Source organism: Chenopodium quinoa, unplaced genomic scaffold, assembly GCF_001683475.1.
Source record: "Chenopodium quinoa cultivar QQ74 unplaced genomic scaffold, ASM168347v1, whole genome shotgun sequence".
NCBI lineage: Eukaryota > Viridiplantae > Streptophyta > Magnoliopsida > Caryophyllales > Amaranthaceae > Chenopodium > Chenopodium quinoa.
In genome coordinates, this window is record NW_018744991.1 from 3,261,030 (window position 1) to 3,279,796 (window position 18,767).

Consider the following 18,767-nt stretch of genomic DNA (forward strand, 5'->3'; position numbering starts at 1 on the left):
GTGTTGGCATATATAAACACAAGTCCATGCTGATGAAGTCATAAACCAAATATCAGGCCTCCAAACATGATTGTTACAGTTTAAAACTGCCTGCATATTACCTGAGATTACACACTAATGTAACAAGAACATAAAAAATATCATGATTAAAAGCTAAGAACTATCTCTTAATACTAGCACAAATAGAATGTGGCTATTCTAAAAACAAATGTGACATGAGAAGTAAAAATTTGGATGTATGGCACTACTGATGTACATTAGTTAGACTTGTCTATTGCCTGACAGGCTGACTCTCTTTAGGCAGTCTGGGAAAATCACTGGGGGGAGGCATAACACAATTTTCTCCATTGAAATAAATTCTCTTCGGGAATGCCCAACCGGCATCAAAGGTAAAGGTCCCTGGTACTTTCCTCAGCAGCATCTCAGTCTGCACATTACCGCTTAGTCCTGATTGCAGCAACACATCATTGTAGTACTGTACCCCCCAGAACAGTCCGGTGTCATCTGAAAATCAGAAGGCACAGTTGAAACAACAAAAAAAAAAAAAAGCACAAATCTAAACTCAGAGTTATAGGTTTAGCAATAACTCTCAGAAACTTGGCTTTACAATTTTTACCATAGTTCCAATTCTACAGATTACAGACCATTCAGTAATTTGCATTACCAGTATGCTGTTAATTGGCAAACGCTGTTAATTTTTCTATACACATTTGGTTGCACGGTTCATATTTGTAAACATTAAGAGAAGAACATTTTATTTGACTTACTGGTTGGGCGATCCTGAGTAAGGGGCACATAATTGAAGCTGAAAACCTGCACCAGATCATGGAGGTTTGGATGCTCAACGGCTAAGTTCCATGTGGTGTAGTTCTTACATACATTAAGATTTATGATCGTAATCTTGACCCTCCAATATTCTTTATAGCTCTCCTTAATATGCCAATGCACATGAATCGGGCACATATGGCTAGTGCAATTCACCTGAGGTGGTGGTACATAATCTGGATCCTGTGATTTTGGCAAAATTAGAGGTGTCTGCCCTTTCCTGCAAATGATACATTAAATTGATCCAATTCAGGAATACAGAATTCAGTCAAAAGACTAACAGAATAATACACACAAAAAAAGAGCACATGTTAGCTGCTTTCTATGATGAAGCGTCAGTGATTGAAATCTAGCAAAATTTTCTCACAGTAACAAAAGAGAAATAATATACATGTTTTAAACCTGCAAAATTAGCAGAAAATTGAATCATGGACAAAAAGAAACAAGTATAAAAACCCAGTGAAAAGAACTTAATAGGAATTACTTGACGCATAGTAAGCCAGGTTGTTCTTGGCAGCCACAGCTACAGTTAGGACAGAATGATATGGTTGGGCTGTAAAATGCAGAGAGCGAAACACAACAAGAAGGGGCAGGTGCTGCTTTAAATTGAGAATAGGTACAGATGACCTTGTGTGTACCTGCAATCAATCCCATAAAAATCAAAATGGTTATTCTGCAAGTATACACTAGTAAGGCAATAAGTCAGCATGTAGTTTCAGAACAAATTTAGATCAAACAACTGCAAAATATATCTATACCACTGACTAAAATCGAAATCACAGAAACTTTAACCTTATACTGGTCTATGAAAGTACAAATCCAGAAAAACAATAACAAAAAATAGTATTTCTTGGTTCAAAACCTGATGAAAAAACATTAGTACTTACTAAGTGCTTGCCTCCATCGACGTCCACCATCCTCAGGGAATCTAGTAGAAGGAACAACCAGCTCAGGATCACCACATGTATAACCAGGAGTACCAAATCTAAAATTATTTGGCATTTTTGGATTCGAGTCCTCACTCGAGGTAAGCCCTACACTCATCTGAAAATGTGCAGCATACTTAGTAGGGTCTTGAGTCATAGAAGTTAACACTCCTCTGCAGCAATTAGCTGCCTGTTTATTAAGCTTAGCTCCCGGTTGAAGATCAATGATCACAGGCTGCCTCAAGCAGCAATGAGGAGGCGGTGTGCCTAACGATTTGTTACACACTCCTTGCTCCTTGGCTTCTGCTCCTTGCATATTCCATATAACTTCGCGCTCCTGCCACTCCCAACTTAGTCTCCAACCCGGAGGCCATTCAATGTGTCGATATTGTTGATAATTATATATTGTTACGTCTGCCTGCAACAGAACTCGAAATTCTTACAAGCTTGTCTAGTCTTAAACTCGATCATAACATCGAAAATTTACTCTTTCATTCAGGAAATCATCAAACCCTCCAACACAAACAAAATCTAGTCCCTAACATAAACTCCAAAAGGTTATATTCATGCATAAAATCAATACCAAATCAAAATCTTGTCACTCTACATTAACAAATTTATCTAGTAAATTGATGACATAGGAAAATGATTTAATAATCCAACAACCAATAAAGTGGACCCCAAAACTAATCAATCAACAAAATTGACCTCTAAACCCTACCAAACAAAAAAACAATACAGAGATATGTAAACTTTCTGATCTTGATCACACTTTTTGGGATCTTTATATTTGTCTTTAGGACACGGTTTTCTATAATAAGTTATTTTACCAGTGAAAAATTATAACTAGAAAAAGTAAGAGAGAAAATTCAACATCGTCTCATACAAGATTTTACCTGCAGTGAAAACATCGAGACTAAATTAATAAAATAAAAACTCCTTATCGATTATCGACACAACTTACATTGTAAGTGCCGGAATCTATCTGTGTGACATCCCATTGAATCGTTACGTTCCCCCTCACATCAAGCGGGTCATACCCATCTGAAATACAACACAAACAAATGAAAATTATGATCTAATTATATTATAACAAACCATATTATATATAAATTTATAACATCAAATATAAATAAGAAATAAGATCAATAAAAAAAATTAAAACTTTGTATTAAAAATAGAATGGAGATACTTACAACTGAGATTATATGTAAGACTAGTAAAGAAGATGAACAGACAAATATTTATCATAATAATATATAATTATGAAAATCAAAATTAATGACAAATTATGATATAAAATGAAAGGGAATAAAAAAGTTTTCCCTTTCTTTTTTTTTTGTTTTGGAAAAATCATAAAATTGAAAGAATTATTGGGTTTTGGAGATTATGGCTGGCTTTCTCATTTCTCACTACTATTATGGTAAGTATGAACGGAAATGAGTAAGCTAATTAAAAGCTTAAAAAGGTATTAAATGGTAATAAATGATATTGTTATATCTTCAAGATTGTTTACCATTTATGATGATTCTCTCCCAATAATTTTTATTAAAAAAATAAAAATTATAGGGGATTAATAGTTTTTTCTGTGTAAAATGAAGGGTTTAGTGAATTTATATTTTCAAGACATAATCCAAATTTCTAGGATCTTTGAATTTTTTCATCAATTAGTTTGATTTTTTTTTTTATTTAAAATTATATACACCATGCAATATATTTTCCCCTAATTTTTAATTATTTAAACATTTTAAACAATTCACATTTTAATTATTTAATTTAATATAAACACAAGATAAATATGGGAATGTTGAATCTTGTTTTGTCTCATTATTTTATTTAAAAATAATATCAAGTATTCAAGTGTATATTTCCTAAAAAAAATAAAATATTCATGCGTATATAATTGAGTCACTTATCAAAAGTTATAGTTATTAGTGGTGCAATTATGCATGTAAGCTATGCATGATAAGTATGTCAGAGTCAATAATGGTACAAGTGTACAACCAAAACATACTTCATAACATGTGAAGTATTGTACTCGTATTATGTTGAACTAAAATAAAAGTAAAGAACCATACTCATAAGGACTAAAGGTAAACGTGTTGCATCAAATACATATACGAAATTCATATCATCTATCCCTGCATTGAATTATAATTAATTTCTCGTTTCTCAAATTGGGCCTAATTTTCATTTTAAAGAGAGGTACTTACAAAACTTGGCAATTAGAGATAAAAATGGACGGTTTTAATTCTAACCACTCAAATTCCATCCTTGGTTTCATGGAATTCATGAGAGGCACCCTTAGCCTTTTTTCTTTAGGGTTTACAAAGTAAAATAAAAAACTTGTTGAATAATAAAGGCTATCCACGCTTTCGGACTAATTTCGAAAAAAAAAAATCAAAATTGAATTGAACATATAAGATATCCCTGAAAGTATATAATTTGGCTTGAATCTTAATAAGCCTACCAATAAAAGTCTATAAATCAATAAAGCCAGATAGTCAAACTAGTTAATACACTCGATAACGGCTAATACAATCAGCTAATCAACTCGATAACCGAGCCGATAAGAACCAAATACACGTCATTAACTACTTTGTATTATCTTTCTCTCTCCCGCCACCTGCGACAGACCAAAATTTTCACCAAGTTACAAAAAATTTAATTTATTTTTTTCCAGATTTTTGGAAATTTGAATCCAAAATTCTTCCTTTGATCAATTGAAGTTTCCGCAATTCTGGTATGTTGAATTTCAAATCAATCCACTTAATTTTCTGTTTAAATTCATCCAATTTTTGTTTTCTTCTGCAAATTTTTAGCTTCATTTAATTTCTGGGAAAAATGACTCATGTTTCTGATGATCTTTTGCTTTTATTTGAAAATTTTGATTGAATTTCTTTTCTTTCTTGTGATTATTATGTGTACTTTGGAAAAAAAATTGTTATTTTTTATTTGACATAACATGCAGGTTAAATATGGATCAGATTTCAGAAATGCAGTACAAATCAACAAAACCTCGAGGTCTGATTTTGGATTTTTGTTTTTCTACTTTGTTTTTGTTTGAATTTGGTATTTTATTGATTATTGTTGAAAATTGGTTTAATTTTTAGTTTCACCTCTTGCCCTGATAATTCGAGTTAGGGTTATCATCATCATATTTGATACTCCTGGATAGTTGAAGCTATTAGGCAATTATTACACTCTTAAAAGTTAATTATATATTAGTATAGTAGTATGCTTAAGCCCGGGACAGATTTCGAAGTCTAATTATGAACCGATTTTAGGAAAGATGACAACTTTTTCCGAGTATATCAATTTAGTGAATTGACTATTCTTTAGGGTGGATGCTTGGGGGTTGTATCGATATGGTTTGATGAACATCAATTATTTTTGGTTAATGATGCTATATTAGGTGAAGATTGGACAGTTTTACTTTTGCCCCATTTATCGATGACTATAACAATTTGATTTGGGAATGGTGTATATTGGTGGGATTAATTTTGTTAATATTGTTGAATATGAAGATGCACTATTACTTGCTGAACTATTTATTATTTAATTGCTGATACAAGTAATATGCAATTTTAGAGTATGTAATAAAATCTCACATTTGGTTGGAAACAGATGTTTGCATTGTTGGTGTTGCACGTACGCCAATGGGTGGGCTTCTTGGTTCCTTGTCAACTCTATCTGCCACCAAGCTTGGTTCTATTGCTATTGAGTGTAAGGCCAGAAATTATTTGTGTTGGAACTATCATCATATGTGCAGTATAATAGTCCTATGTGTTGTTCGACAACTCCATGATGTGCAGTAATTATGTAGGTGCTCTTAAAAGGGCAAGAGTGGATCCATCATTAGTACAAGAAGTGTTCTTTGGGAACGTTCTTAGTGCCAATTTGGGACAGGCTCCTGCTAGACAGGCTGCTTTAGGCGCAGGAATCCCTAACTCAGTAATCTGCACGACCATTAACAAAGTATGTTCTTCAGGAATGAAAGGTGCGTACCTTCCCCCCCCCCCCCTCCCGCAGCATATTTCCCTAATAAAGTGATTTGAAATATTCCTTTGAGATCTTTAATGAAATGGTACAGCAACCATGCTTGCTGCTCAAAGTATCCACTTGGGTGTCAATGATGTTGTTGTGGCCGGGGGAATGGAGAGCATGTCTAATGCGCCGAAATACCTAGCTATGGCCAGGTTAGCTCCTTGTTTTTAAATAATGATCTTTGATTCAAAGATAAGTTTATTAACTCAACTATATTGTCAAGTTAATCTATGCATGGGAGCTATATAAATCTTGTATCATCTTGTTCTAAGGCCTATAGAATTTTGATAGCTTCCATGTTGGCTTAGAGAGTCTGCAATTCATATCATATGTTCATGTTGATGCAATACAAGCTTTGTGATTTCTCTTTTTCATATGAGTCAAAACTCTTAAAGCATGTTCAATGAGAAGATATTAAGGACTGGAAAGTGGAAATTAACTGAAGAATTTCTAATATAGGCTGTTTGGTATGATGGGTATGGTAACAATGACCTTAAATACTTGATGGTAATAGACTCCACTCACTTGCTACTCTTTCCATTCAGTGATAATTGGTACATCATAACGTTAAGTCCTCAATCTCCCTCTGCCACTCATTTGATTTTATGTTATTTTAATTGTTATATCATATGATCAATACAAGTAATGGCTATCATTAACTTTTCCCTCTCTCATTTAATACCAATCTACATGCCAAACACATCATTACAATATCAGAAGAGGTTGGGTGGATAATCTTGCTGTTGCTGTTCTGCAGTTCACCAAGTGTTGAAGGCCCAGGAATGCTTATGTTTGTATTTGTGGCTGCTGCATCACTCTATGTAGCTTCCTGAATTTTACTTGACGAAAACTTTTGAGCAAATTTCTTGTTATTCTCTATTCAATTGGAGCTCTTGAAGAACTATATGCTTATAGTTGCCCTATATTAATCATTAGTGATATGTTGCTAGTATCAATCTATTGGAGGATACCAACTGCAAAATAGACTAGTAGAACTTTTACGCGACCTCCAGTATTATTAAGTATTTATATTGCATAATACTTTAAAAGTTGCTTACTTGATATTTTATTTTTCTTATAATATAGTTATTTCCATGTCTAATGTAATAGAGTTTTTGAGAAAATCCACAAATCCCCTTCTTGGACCGATAACTTACACCTTACCATGACATTACTCTATGCCTTGGTTAATAAGGGTCCTTTTAGGGTAGCTTGTCAAGCCACTATTATATACAAATTAGATCTATATGTACTACATGCACACATACATTAATTACTATATAAGTTAATGAATTATGGCCATAGACTCATTCAAAAATGCGTTAATGGGGTTTGTTTCACTTCTTTTATCTTTCCTTTCTAGTAGAAGAATTACGTTAAGAGAGTGTTTTCATATTATCTTGAATTCTATGATAATTTTAGGTTTAAATTGAATAAATAAAAATTTTGTATTAAAATGGTTATAAATCTTAAAATGAGTGCTTTACTACTTTTAAAATATGACTAATCAAGCTCAGTTAAGAATTTATGCTCCTGTTATATATTTCATAGAACTTGTTTTGTCATTATAATTTACGTTATGAAGTATTTTTACTTATTGACAAAAGTGCCATAAAGACATGGATAAGGTATAATGGGATAGAGAGTTGTAGATAATGACAATTTCCATACAAAAATGAATAAATAAATAGATAAAACTTTTCAGTTGGGCACTTGGTGCTCGAATTATCTAGCATAGTTGCACATCTTGGTTTCCACAAAAACACTTCTGATTTACACAGTTATGCGAAATTGTCACAATCAGATGTGCTTTCCTTGCTTATATGATGTTATTTTACTATCCTGTTCTTTCCCTGTTATGAATTCTGAAGATTAGCTGCTCTCACTTCATTCCATTCAGATAAAGATTTTGCCTTTTTGTGTAGTATACTTTAATGTCACTTAACCAATTGCAATATTTGTAGAGTAATAAGATGCCTCCACTAGAGTACTTTGTTTGACTCTTTCCTTGCTTATATGATGTTATTTTACTATCCTGTTCTTTCCCTGTTATGAATTCTGAAGATTAGCTGCTCTCACTTCATTCCATTCAGATAAAGATTTTGCCTTTTTGTGTAGTATACTTTAATGTCACTTAACCAATTGCAATATTTGTAGAGTAATAAGATGCCTCTACTAGAGTACTTTGTTTGACTTATATGATGTAGTGTAGTCAATTGCAATGTTTGTTCTCGTTTGTGGACAAAGTGAAAATGCACTTAACGACTTGTCAAATAACATTGCATGAGCTTGGATATAGTTTGTGTAAAACTAAACTGCAATGTTGATGGTAATTATAATAATCACTCTATTTAAATGTTTTGAAGAACCAATGTTTAAAATCCTTCATTATTTGCAGAACCGGATCGAGGCTTGGACATGACACCATTATTGATGGAATGCTGAAGGATGGACTTTGGGATGTTTACAATGATTTTGGAATGGGAATCTGTGCAGAAATATGTGCTGATAATTATAGATTTTCAAGAGAAGAACAGGTACGGTACATGTTGTATTGTTGTTTTATAGATTTTCTGTCGTTTGATAGAAATTACGTGGTAGGAGTGGTCTTTCAGTCACCTCCGTATGTGTGTGTACGCGTGCATGCATGTCTGTCCATTTAATTTCTTGCTAGTCTTTTAAAACTGCTATCTCAGCCTTAATATTTTGTAACAATAATTACAAAAATAATAAACAATTAATTATATAATTTAAGGAAACCAGATTTAGAAAATTTTAGGTGGATCAGAACTAATGTGTGTCATACGTAAATTTGTACAGTTGTGCTCTGTATCTAAATCACTATGAGCCATTTCAAAGGCGGTTGGGAACCTGTGCTCGAGTAATGATGCTCTTGCTCTATGTCTTAGTGACGAATGAGGACCTCTATATAAAAACCATCAATATAACTCTGTTTGATACGCTTGAATTGGGCATTATAAGTGCACTTATTCCAGTAGATGATTAGTACTTGCTCTGAAATATTTCAATTAGTTTGATAACTTATGCTGGACTTAGTGTATTCTCATATTACCTTTCTGCCTGTTTCATATTGAGTTATAATGTAGCCTTAAAAGATTGAGAATGTAGCTTTTTTCTTCCTCGAAGTTGCGATTTGTGTAGATTGCATGGTTGATAATTTTTGTAATAGGTAGTTTACGGTTTTCAGCTTTATCCTGACAAATTCATCGTCTTCACAAATGAGTTTAACCAGTAATATTTAGTCCTCTGGTTTCTTTGCACCTTTTAGAAGTTGATTTTATCAAATTAGACATGGAAAATTATTGAATCACAAGATAGCTTTAAGTTTTTGCATTCTCTCTATAAAACACTCCTTTTAGGTATGCCAAGAAGTCAAGAACCACAATACATATATTTAGATTTTTTTTAATTTTATCCATTTTGGGAAAAGAGCACCTCATATTTTTGGGTTCGTTGAGTTTAACCCATAATGAAACGATTACTTGAGTGTAGAGCTATCAATTCAGGTAAACGGGTCGGGTTTAAATCGGGTAAGAGTGGGTCGGGTCAACTCGGGTTGGGTCAATTCGGATTAAATCCATAACCTATGCGGGTCGGGTTTGGGTTGGGTCATGCTTGAGTCGGGTCATGTCGAGTCATACTTCTTATCGGGTTTGGGTCGGGTTTAGGTCGGGTTAATAACAGGTTGGTTTACATTCCGGGTCAACAATAGGTCGGGTTTAATTCGGGTTAAGGTAATTCTCGACTTCTCGTGTTCAAGCCGGGTTCGATTCAAGTCAATAATTTGTGGGTTATAATCAGGTCGGGTCATTTTCGGGTTTGAGTCGAGTTTGGTTCAAGTCAATAATTTGCGGGTTATAATCAGGTCGGGTCATTTTCAAGTCGGGTCATTCTCGGGTTTAAGTCGGGTTCGGTTCAAGTCAATAATTTGCGGGTTATAATAAGGTTGGATCATTTCCAAGTCGTGTTATTCTCAGATTCAAGTTGGGTTATGTTCAAGTCAATAATTTGCAGGTTACAATCAGGTCGGGTCATTTCCAAGTCAGGTCATATTCGGGTTCAACTAAATATAAATAGATAATTATCATTTTTATCAAGCTAATTATTTCCTTTGACTATAATATATATGGCAATATACTAGGGAACTATAGTCTATAATTTAGGAAGATAATTATCTCCTTTGACCATACAACAAATATATTATATTATTATATTTAACTCTTAAATTTCAGGATGATGCTCCTTTGTTTTTGCTGGCGTGGACCGACTTGGTCTCCCTAGACAAAATGCTTTGATCAACAATAATAAGATGGTCTAAATTGCATTTAAGGTGATTTGAAATTGGGTCAGGAACAATTTGGGTTGAATTTAGGTCGGATCAATAACAAGTCGTGTTAATTTCGAGTCGGGTTAGTAATAGATCGGGTTGAATTTTTGAGTTGGTTAAGTAATAGGTTTGGTAAAATTCGGGTCGGGTCGGGTCAATAACAAGTCGAGTGAATTTGGTCAGGTCAATAACAAGTCGGGTTGATTTTGGGTCGAGTTTGTAACAGGTTGGGTTAAATTCGGGTCGAGTTAGGAACGAGTCGGGTTGAAATCAAGTCAGGTTAGTAACAAGTCGGGTTTTGACGGGTTAGGGTCAATTTCGGTTCAAGTCGGGTTCAATGCAGTTTAATTAATTGGTTGTTGTAAACCGGTAAATCGGTGTAAGTTGTAAACCAGTACATTGGCCATTTAACAACAAATTGGATGGTTCCACACACCCAATTGGACTCCTGTAGGGTATTAAAGACCATGGTAAAAATTTCGGCAATTTTTATTAAAGGGTAAAAAAAGGTCAAAAAATTCCAAAATTGAAGGCTAATATCCACGCTTTTTAGAACTTTTGGATGTTTCGGGGTCCGGTGTCGAAAAGTCTTGAAATTTTTTGGGATACATCTCGGGGTCATATAATGCCGTTTGGAACCATATATGATTAGTATTTGTTGTCATAAATGTTCGTGGTAGGCTTGCATTAATGAAATTGTTGCAAGTTGTAAACTAGTAAATTGGTCGTTTAAAGGCATATTGGATAGTTCCACCCACCCAATTGGACTCCTGGAGAGTATTAGGGACCATGGTAAACATTTTGGCAAGATTTATTTCCTGGCCAAAAAAAGTCAAAAAATTCCAAAATTGAAGACTAGTATCCACGTTTTTTTTTAAAATTTGGAGGTTTTAGGGCCCAGTGTAGAAAAGTCTTGATATTTTAGGGGATACATATGAGGTCAAATAATGCCGTTTGGAACCATATATGATCATTATATGTTATCATAAATGTTTGTAGTATGCTTGAGTTAATGAAATTCGTGCAAGTTGTAAACTAAAACATTGGCCGTTTAAAGGCAATTGGATGGTTCCACTAACCCAATTTCACTCCCGGAGGGTATTAGGGACCATGGTAAACATTTCGGTAAATTTTATTTTCAGGCGTAAAAAAGGCAAAAAATTCCAAAATCGAAGACTAATATCCACGTTTTTTGAAAATTTTATAAGTTTCGGAGTTCGGTGTCGAAAAAGTATTGAAATTCTAGGGGATACATCTCAGGGTCATATAATGCCGTTTGGAACCATATATGATCATTATTTGTTGTCATAAATGTTCGTGATTTCAAGGTAGGCTCGAGTTAATGAAATCGGTGCAAGTTGTAAACCGGTAAATTGGTCGTTTAAAGGCAAATTGGATGGTTCCACCTACCCAATGGGACTCGTGGATGGTATAAGGGATCATGGTAAAGATTTCGGCAATTTTTATTTTCGGGCGAAATAAGTCAAAAATTACAAAATTGAAGGCTAATATCCACGCTTTTTGAAAAATTTTGGAGAATTCGAGACCCGGTGTCGAAATGTCTTGAAATTCTAGGGGATAAATCATGGGATCATATAATGCCGTTTGGAACCATTTATGATCATTATATGTTGTCATAAATGTTCGTGCTAGACTTGATTTAATGAAATTGATTCAAGTTGTAAACCGGTAAATTGGTTGTTTAAAGGCAAATTGGATAATTTTACCCACCCAATTGGACTCCCAGACGGTATTAGGGACCATGTTAAAAATTTCGGCAATTTTTATTTCCAGGCGAAAAAGTAAAAAAATTCCAAAATTGAAGGCTTATATCCACGTTTTTTGAGAAATTTTAGAGGTTTCGAGGCACGGTGTTGAAAAGCCTTGAGATTTCAAGGAATACATCTCGAGGTCATATAATGGCGTTTGGAACCATAAATGATCATTATTGGACTCCTGGAGGGTATTAGGGACCATAGTAAACATTTCGGCAATTTTTATTTCCGGGAGAAAAAAAAGTCAAAAAATTTCAAAATTGAAGACTAATATCCACACTGTTGAGAAATTTTTGAGGTTTCAGGACACAGAGTCGAAAAGTTTTGAAATTCTAGGGGATACATTTCCGTGTCATATAATACCATTTTGAACCATATAGGATCATTATTTGTTGTTATAAATGTTTGTGGTAGGGTTGAGTTTATGAAATCGGTGCAAATTATAAATTAAAAAATTGGTCGTTGCAAATTGGATAGTTACAACCACCCAATTGATTGCCCGGAGTGTATTAGAGACCATGGTAAACATTTCAGAGATTTTTATTTTCGGGCGAAAATAAGTCAAAAAATTCCAAAATTGAAGTCTAATATCCACGCTTTTTGAGTAATTTTGGAGGTTTCGGGGCTCGGTGTCGAAAAGCCTTAAGATTTTAGGGGATATATCTCGCAGTTATATAATGCCGTTTGGAACCACATATGATCATTATATGTTGTCATAAATGTTTGTGGTAGGCTTGTGTCAATGAAATCAGTGAAAATTTGTGAATTGGTAAATTGGTCGTTTACATGCAAAATGGATGGTTCCACCCACCTAATTGGACTCCCGGAGGGTATTAGTGACCATGGTAAACATTTCGGCAATTTTTATTTTCGGGCGAAAAAAAGTCAGAAAAATCCAAAATTGAAGTCTAATATCCACGCTCTTTGATAAATTTTGGAGGTTTCGGGGCCCAGTGTTGAAAAGTCTTGGAATTTTAGGGAATACATCTCGGGGTCATATAATATCATTTGGAACCATATATGATCATTATTTGTTGTCATAAATGTTCATGTTAGGCTTGAGTAAATGAAATCGTTGCAAGTTGTAAACCAGTAAATTGGCCGTTTAAAGGCAAATTGGATGGTGCCACCTTGTCAATTGGACTCTCGGAGGGTGTTAAGGACCATGGTAAACATTTCAACAATTTTTATTTATGGGCAAAAAAGTCAAAAAATTCCAAAATTAAAGGCTAATATCCACGCTATTTGAGAAATTTTGTTAGGTTTCGGGGCTCGGTGTCGAAAAGGCTTGAGATTTTAGAGGATAAATCTCGGGGTCATATAATGTTGTTTGGAACTATATATGATCTTTATATGTTGTCATAAATGTTCGTGGTATGCTTGAGTTAATGAAATCGGTGCAAGATGTAAACCGGTAATTGGTCGTTTAAAGGCAAATTGGATGGTTACACCCACTCAATTGGACTCCCGCAGGGTATTAGGGACCATGGTAACCATTTCGGCAATTTTTATTTACGGGCGAAAAAAAGTCGGAAAATTCCAAAATTAAGGCTAATATCCACGCTTTTTGAGAAATTTTGGAGTTTCAAGGCGACGGGGCCCGGTGTAAAAAATCCTTTAGATTTTTTTGGATACATCTTGGGGTCATATAATGTCGTTTTAAACCATATATGATCATTATATGTTGTCATAAATGTTCGTGGTATGCTTTAAGTTAATGAAAATGGTGCAAGTTGTAAACCGGTAAATAATTAGTCGTTTAAAAACAAATTGGATGGTTTCACCTACCCAATTGGACTCCCGGAGGATATTAGTGACCATGGTAAACATTTCGAAGGCAACGATTATTTCCGTGCGAAAAGTCAGAAAATTCCAAAATTGAAAGCTAATCCACGTTTTTTGAGAAATTTTGGAGGTTTCAAGGCCCGGTGTCGAAAAGACTTGAAATTTTAGGGGATACATCTCGAGGTCATATAATGTCGTTTGGAACCATCTATGATCATTATATGTTGTTGTAAATGTTCGTGGTAGGCTTGATTTAATGAAATCGGTGCAAGTTGTAAACCAGTAAATTGGTCGTTTAAATGTAAATTAGATAGTTCAACTCGCCCAATTAGACTCCCGAAGGGTATTAAGGACCATGGTGAAAATTTCGGCAATTTTTATTTGCGAGCGAAAAAAAGTCCAAAAATTCCAAAATAGAAGGCTAATATCCACGCTTTTTGAGAAATTTTGAATGTTTCGGGGCCTAGTATCGAAAAGCATTGAGATTTTGAGGGATATATCTCGGGGTCATATAATGCCGTTTGGAAACATATATGATCATTATTAGTTGTCATAAATGTTCGTGGTAGGCTTGAATTAATGAAATCGTTGCAAGTTGTAAACCGGTAAATTGGTTGTTTAAAGTCAAATTGGATGGTTCCACCCAGCCAATTGGACTCCGGAAGGGTATTAGGGACCATGGTAAACATTTCGGCAATTTATATTTTCGGGTGAAAAAAGTCAAAAAAAAATTCCAAAATTGAAGGCTAATATCCACGCTTTTTGAGAAATTTTGGGGTTTCAGTAGAGCTATCAATTTGGGTAAATGGGTCGGGTTTGGGCCGGTAAGAGTGGGTTGGGTCAACTCAGTTTGGGTCAATTTTGATTAATTCCATAACCTATGCGGGTCGAGTCATGCTTTATTCGGGTCACGTCAGGTCATACTTCTTATCGGGTTTAGGTTGGGTGAATAATTGGTGGGGTTACATTCGGGTAGGGTGAACAATAGGTCGGGTTTAATTCGGGTTTTCACGGGTAAGGGTAATTCTCAGGTTCGAGTCGGGTTTGGTTCAAGTTAATAATTTGTGGGTTATAATCAGGTCGGGTCATTTTCGGGTTTGGGTCGGGTTTGGTTCAAGTTAATAATTTGCGGGTTATAATCAGGTCAGGTCATTTTCAAGTCGGGTCATTCTCGGGTTTAAGTCGGGTTCGGTTCAAGTCAATAATTTGCGGGTTATAATAAGGTTGGGTCATTTCCAAGTCGTGTTATTCTCAAATTCAAGTTGGGTTATGTTCAAGTCAATAATTTGCAGGTTACAATCAGGTCGGGTCATTTCCAAGTCAGGTCATATTCGGGTTTAACTAATTGTAAATAGATAATTATCATTTTTATCAAGCTAATTATTTCCTTTAACTATCATATATATGGCATTATACTAGGGAACTATAGTCTATAATTTAGGAAGATAATTATCTCCTTTGACCATACAACAAATATATACTATATTTAAAACTTAAATTTGAGGATGATGCTCCTTTCTTTTGCTGAGCTAGACCGACTTGGTCTCCCTAGACAAAATGTTTTGATCAACAATAATAAGGTGGTTTAAATTGCATTTAAAGTGATTTGAAATCGAGTCAGGAACAATTTGGGTTGAATTTAGGTTGGATCAATAACAAGTCGTGTTGATTTTAAGTCGAGTTAGTAACAGATCGGGTTGAATTTTTTGGTCGGGTTAGTAATAGTTCTGGCGAAATCCGGGTTAATAACAAGTCGGGTTTAATTTAGGTCAAGTCAATAACAAGTCTGATTGATTTCGAGTCGGGTTTGTAACAGGTTGGGTTAAATTCGGGTCGGGTTATGAACGGGTCGGGTTGAATTCAGGTTAGGTTGGTAATGAGTCGGGTTAAATTCGAGTTTTGGCGGGTTAAAACGGGTTTGGGTCAATTTTGGTTCAAGTCGGGTTCGGTTCAGGTCAATAATTTACGGGTTACATTTGGGTCGGGTCGCCTCTAGGTCAGTTCATGTTCGGGTTCGGATCTCACATACTCGAGTCAAATCGGGTCTAGGGTTGGTTTCAGGTCGGGTTTGGGTCACCATTTTTTCGGGTTCAGATGGGTCGGTTAATAATTGTGTTTGAGTCGGTATTTCGGGTCGGGTCAACTTTTGACAACTCTACTTGAGTGTGGAGACTGGTTATTGGTTTATTTATGTGGTGGTGTACCTTTCTTTTGTAGGATTTTAGCATCTTTTATCCATTAGTAGCATGGGAAAAAAAATAAATGATCATTTCTTTTTATTTGTTTTGAGAAAAAGAGAGTGCTTGAGCCTCTAATTGTGCAGGGTTAAAATTCACTTATGTAGTTTATTGCCTTAACAAAAACCAACATAAAATAAACCATTCAAATTCTGTGCTGAATATTATTGCCATGCTGCTAATTTGTTCTTGCTTCCCCAGGATTCTTTTGCTATAAGGAGCTATGAGCGTGGTATTGCTGCAAAGAACAGTGGCGCGTTTTCTTGGGAAATAGCTCCGGCAAGATTTGACTCTGTTTTAGATGCATATTTGAACCAGAAAATTTTCTTTGTACTTACTAGAAAGCATGAAAAGCCAATCCAAAAAAAAAAAAAGAAACAAACTTTTAGTGTTTAGGTTGCAGGAGGCTAATGAATTTTTGTATGCAGGTGAAGATTTCTGGAAATAGGGGAAGACAAACCACGATTATTGACAAGGATGATGGTCTCGAGAAGGTACAGCAAATTCTCCTTATCATGTCAGCCTTCTATCAGTGTTTTACTTAATCACTTTGTGATCTCGGTTTTGATGGGCATGTTGACAGTTTGATCCTGCCAAACTTAAGAAACTTCCTCCCAGCTTTAAAAAGAATGGAGGCTCTGTCACTGCTGGAAATTCTTCGCTTATAAGGTAATGAAATCTAAGGCTTCTCTTTTCTTTTCTCTGATCCCACCCCTTCCCCTTGCCCCAAGTAATTCAGAAGACGGGGGTCAGGGGGGTCATAACATACTAACAAAATATACGATTTAGATGTTTTTTTTTTTTTTTTTAATGATGTTAAACTGGTTACTCTAAAGCATTTATATTAATGAAAGAGAATTAGAGATAGATGTGAACATCCTATTTATCCCAAGTTATTTATTAGATGAAGAAACCTCTACATTCATTTTTCATTTTGCTTATTGTTGTACGCTTCCTTTTATAAGAGATCTGAGATTGTCTGAACTTGCTACAAACAGTGATGGTGCTGCTGCATTAGTATTGGTCAGTGGAGAAATGGCCAAAAAACTTGGACTCCAAGTGATTGCAAGGATCAAAGGTTTTGCTGATGCAGCTCAGGTTTAGGAATTTCTACTGCTGGCCTATTTACATCCAAATTTTTTAAATGCTCATTGAGAAAAATATTATTTTTTATCCCGCAATTGAATTCTTATTAACATTGGCCAGGCCCCTGAATGGTTTACTACTGCTCCTGCCCTTGCAATCCCAAAAGCTATTTCAAATGCTGGTTTGGAGCCTTCTCAAATTGACTTCTATGAAATAAATGAAGCCTTCTCTGTAATATTCTTAGCCTTAATCTTAATTTATTTAATTTTTCCACTTACCTTTCACATACATGATCCTCCTTATCTACCATTTTTGACTTTTTGGATCGATTCTAGCTTAACTTAATTTTTTCCATCCATCCACTTACCATTTATCTTATAATTTTCCTTATCTGCCATGCATACTCGTTTTCTGCAGGTCGTTGCTCTTGCTAATCAGAAACTCTTAGGGCTTGATCCAGTAAGTTCTGTCATTTCTTGCTCTGCTCCTTCTCAGATTACAATACTATTAGTACAATTCATTTTGCTGATTACCCTTCCCTTCTAACACTTGTTTGTGAAGGAAAATGTCAACGTGCATGGTGGAGCTGTGTCCCTGGGACATCCATTAGGTTGCAGTGGAGCTCGAATTTTGGTCACATTGCTTGGTGTATGTTAAATTTTCACCTTTTTGAATTTTCTGAACTTCAGTCTGATTTCCTCTGTATGTAGCGAAGACCCTTTCTTATGCATTACTATACTTTATTCTCAATCTCTTATCTTATTGCTGATGCACTGGCATCCTCATTCCTCAATATCACATCTTTCTTTCATGGAGACATGTAAACAAATGTTCAGTTCTCTTCAATTTACAGAGATCATAACTTTGTTTAAATTTGTAGGTTCTAAGGCAGAAGAGAGGAAGATATGGTGTTGCTGGCATCTGCAATGGAGGAGGCGGCGCATCTGCTCTTGTCTTAGAGCTCATGTAAGCCTCTCAACTTCAGGGTGATATTGCTTTTGGAGCTACTAATGATTTAAACCTGTCCTTTTCTGTCCTGCTGCAGATCAACATCAGGGAGTGTTCATTCAAGACTTTGAAAGTTTCTAACTGGAGTAAGACATTATGGTGGAAATCCCAGGCAATCATTCAAAACTATAAATTCAGTTCTTTGAGAAGTTCCTTCAGCTGCAAATTTATCGAGATGTCATCTTGCCATTTTATACATCATGAGACAGATAAGAGGCACACTGCTATCCGGAAATCAATTAGATATTTGGGTGATTTATGTATAATATATACTAGTGGAAATGAGTAGGCAATACTCCTGGGCATATCCTGCAACACTGGTGGTTGATGTATGACTATATACTTGTAGAAATTAGTAGGCAATACACCTTGAACATATTTGCTCGTGTTTAGTGACATAAGTAGGCATGTATATGCTTGCGCTGGTCCATGATATATAACCTGTACTATGCAAATAATTTGGGGCTACTGTATTTGTTTAAAGTTCTGCACTAGGCAAGTGTGTAAAACCTGTGATCTTTGCAGAGCTTAATTATTCAATATATTGTTTTTCTGCTTATCTTAGGGTGTTTATTGAAATTTGGGAATACTACGAAACAAATATTGTATAGAAAAAAAAGTGGTTTTTTTGCCCAAAAAAAAATGATTTTTGAAAGTTATACAAGATCCCAGGATGAAGATTGATGACTTTTAATCGGCCTGACCTTGATTCTTGTCTCTGTTTCAAAGT

At 35.0% G+C, this 18,767-nt stretch overlaps 2 protein-coding genes across 2 annotated transcripts; one reads left to right on the forward strand and one right to left on the reverse strand.

Moving 5' to 3' along the window:
- Nucleotides 1–66: 66 nt before the first annotated feature.
- On the reverse strand, nt 67–4,342 carry LOC110706794 (COBRA-like protein 6). The gene is made up of 6 exons (XM_021884745.1): nt 4,336–4,342; nt 2,716–2,795; nt 1,713–2,169; nt 1,310–1,463; nt 768–1,045; nt 67–504 (listed from the first exon to the last, which is right to left on the reverse strand). The coding sequence occupies exons 1-6, from the start codon at nt 4,340–4,342 to the stop codon at nt 272–274; spliced, it is 1,209 nt and encodes a 402-aa protein (XP_021740437.1). The 3' UTR covers nt 67–271.
- On the forward strand, nt 4,312–18,596 carry LOC110707017 (acetyl-CoA acetyltransferase, cytosolic 1-like). The gene is made up of 15 exons (XM_021885035.1): nt 4,312–4,494; nt 4,723–4,775; nt 5,379–5,477; nt 5,578–5,751; nt 5,845–5,950; nt 8,197–8,335; nt 16,145–16,222; nt 16,372–16,437; nt 16,527–16,612; nt 16,942–17,041; nt 17,150–17,260; nt 17,447–17,488; nt 17,591–17,677; nt 17,910–17,995; nt 18,075–18,596. The coding sequence occupies exons 2-15, from the start codon at nt 4,730–4,732 to the stop codon at nt 18,106–18,108; spliced, it is 1,254 nt and encodes a 417-aa protein (XP_021740727.1). The 5' UTR covers nt 4,312–4,494; nt 4,723–4,729; the 3' UTR covers nt 18,109–18,596.
- The last annotated feature ends 171 nt before the right edge of the window (nt 18,597–18,767 follow it).

What these genes read in the sequence shown, in the direction of transcription:
- LOC110706794 (XM_021884745.1), bottom strand. An exon ending in TAGATTCCGGCACTTACAAT is followed by an intron (nt 2,170 to 2,715) that starts GTAAGTTGTGTC and finishes GTTCTGTTGCAG; the next exon opens with GCAGACGTAACAATATATAA. An exon ending in TCGATGGAGGCAAGCACTTA is followed by an intron (nt 1,464 to 1,712) that starts GTAAGTACTAAT and finishes GATTGATTGCAG; the next exon opens with GTACACACAAGGTCATCTGT.
- LOC110707017 (XM_021885035.1), top strand. Translation starts at nt 4,730, where the DNA reads ATGGATCAGATTTCAGAAATGCAGTACAAATCAACAAAACCTCGAG. An exon ending in ATGTTCTTCAGGAATGAAAG is followed by an intron (nt 5,752 to 5,844) that starts GTGCGTACCTTC and finishes GAAATGGTACAG; the next exon opens with CAACCATGCTTGCTGCTCAA. An exon ending in GATTTTCAAGAGAAGAACAG is followed by an intron (nt 8,336 to 16,144) that starts GTACGGTACATG and finishes TTGCTTCCCCAG; the next exon opens with GATTCTTTTGCTATAAGGAG.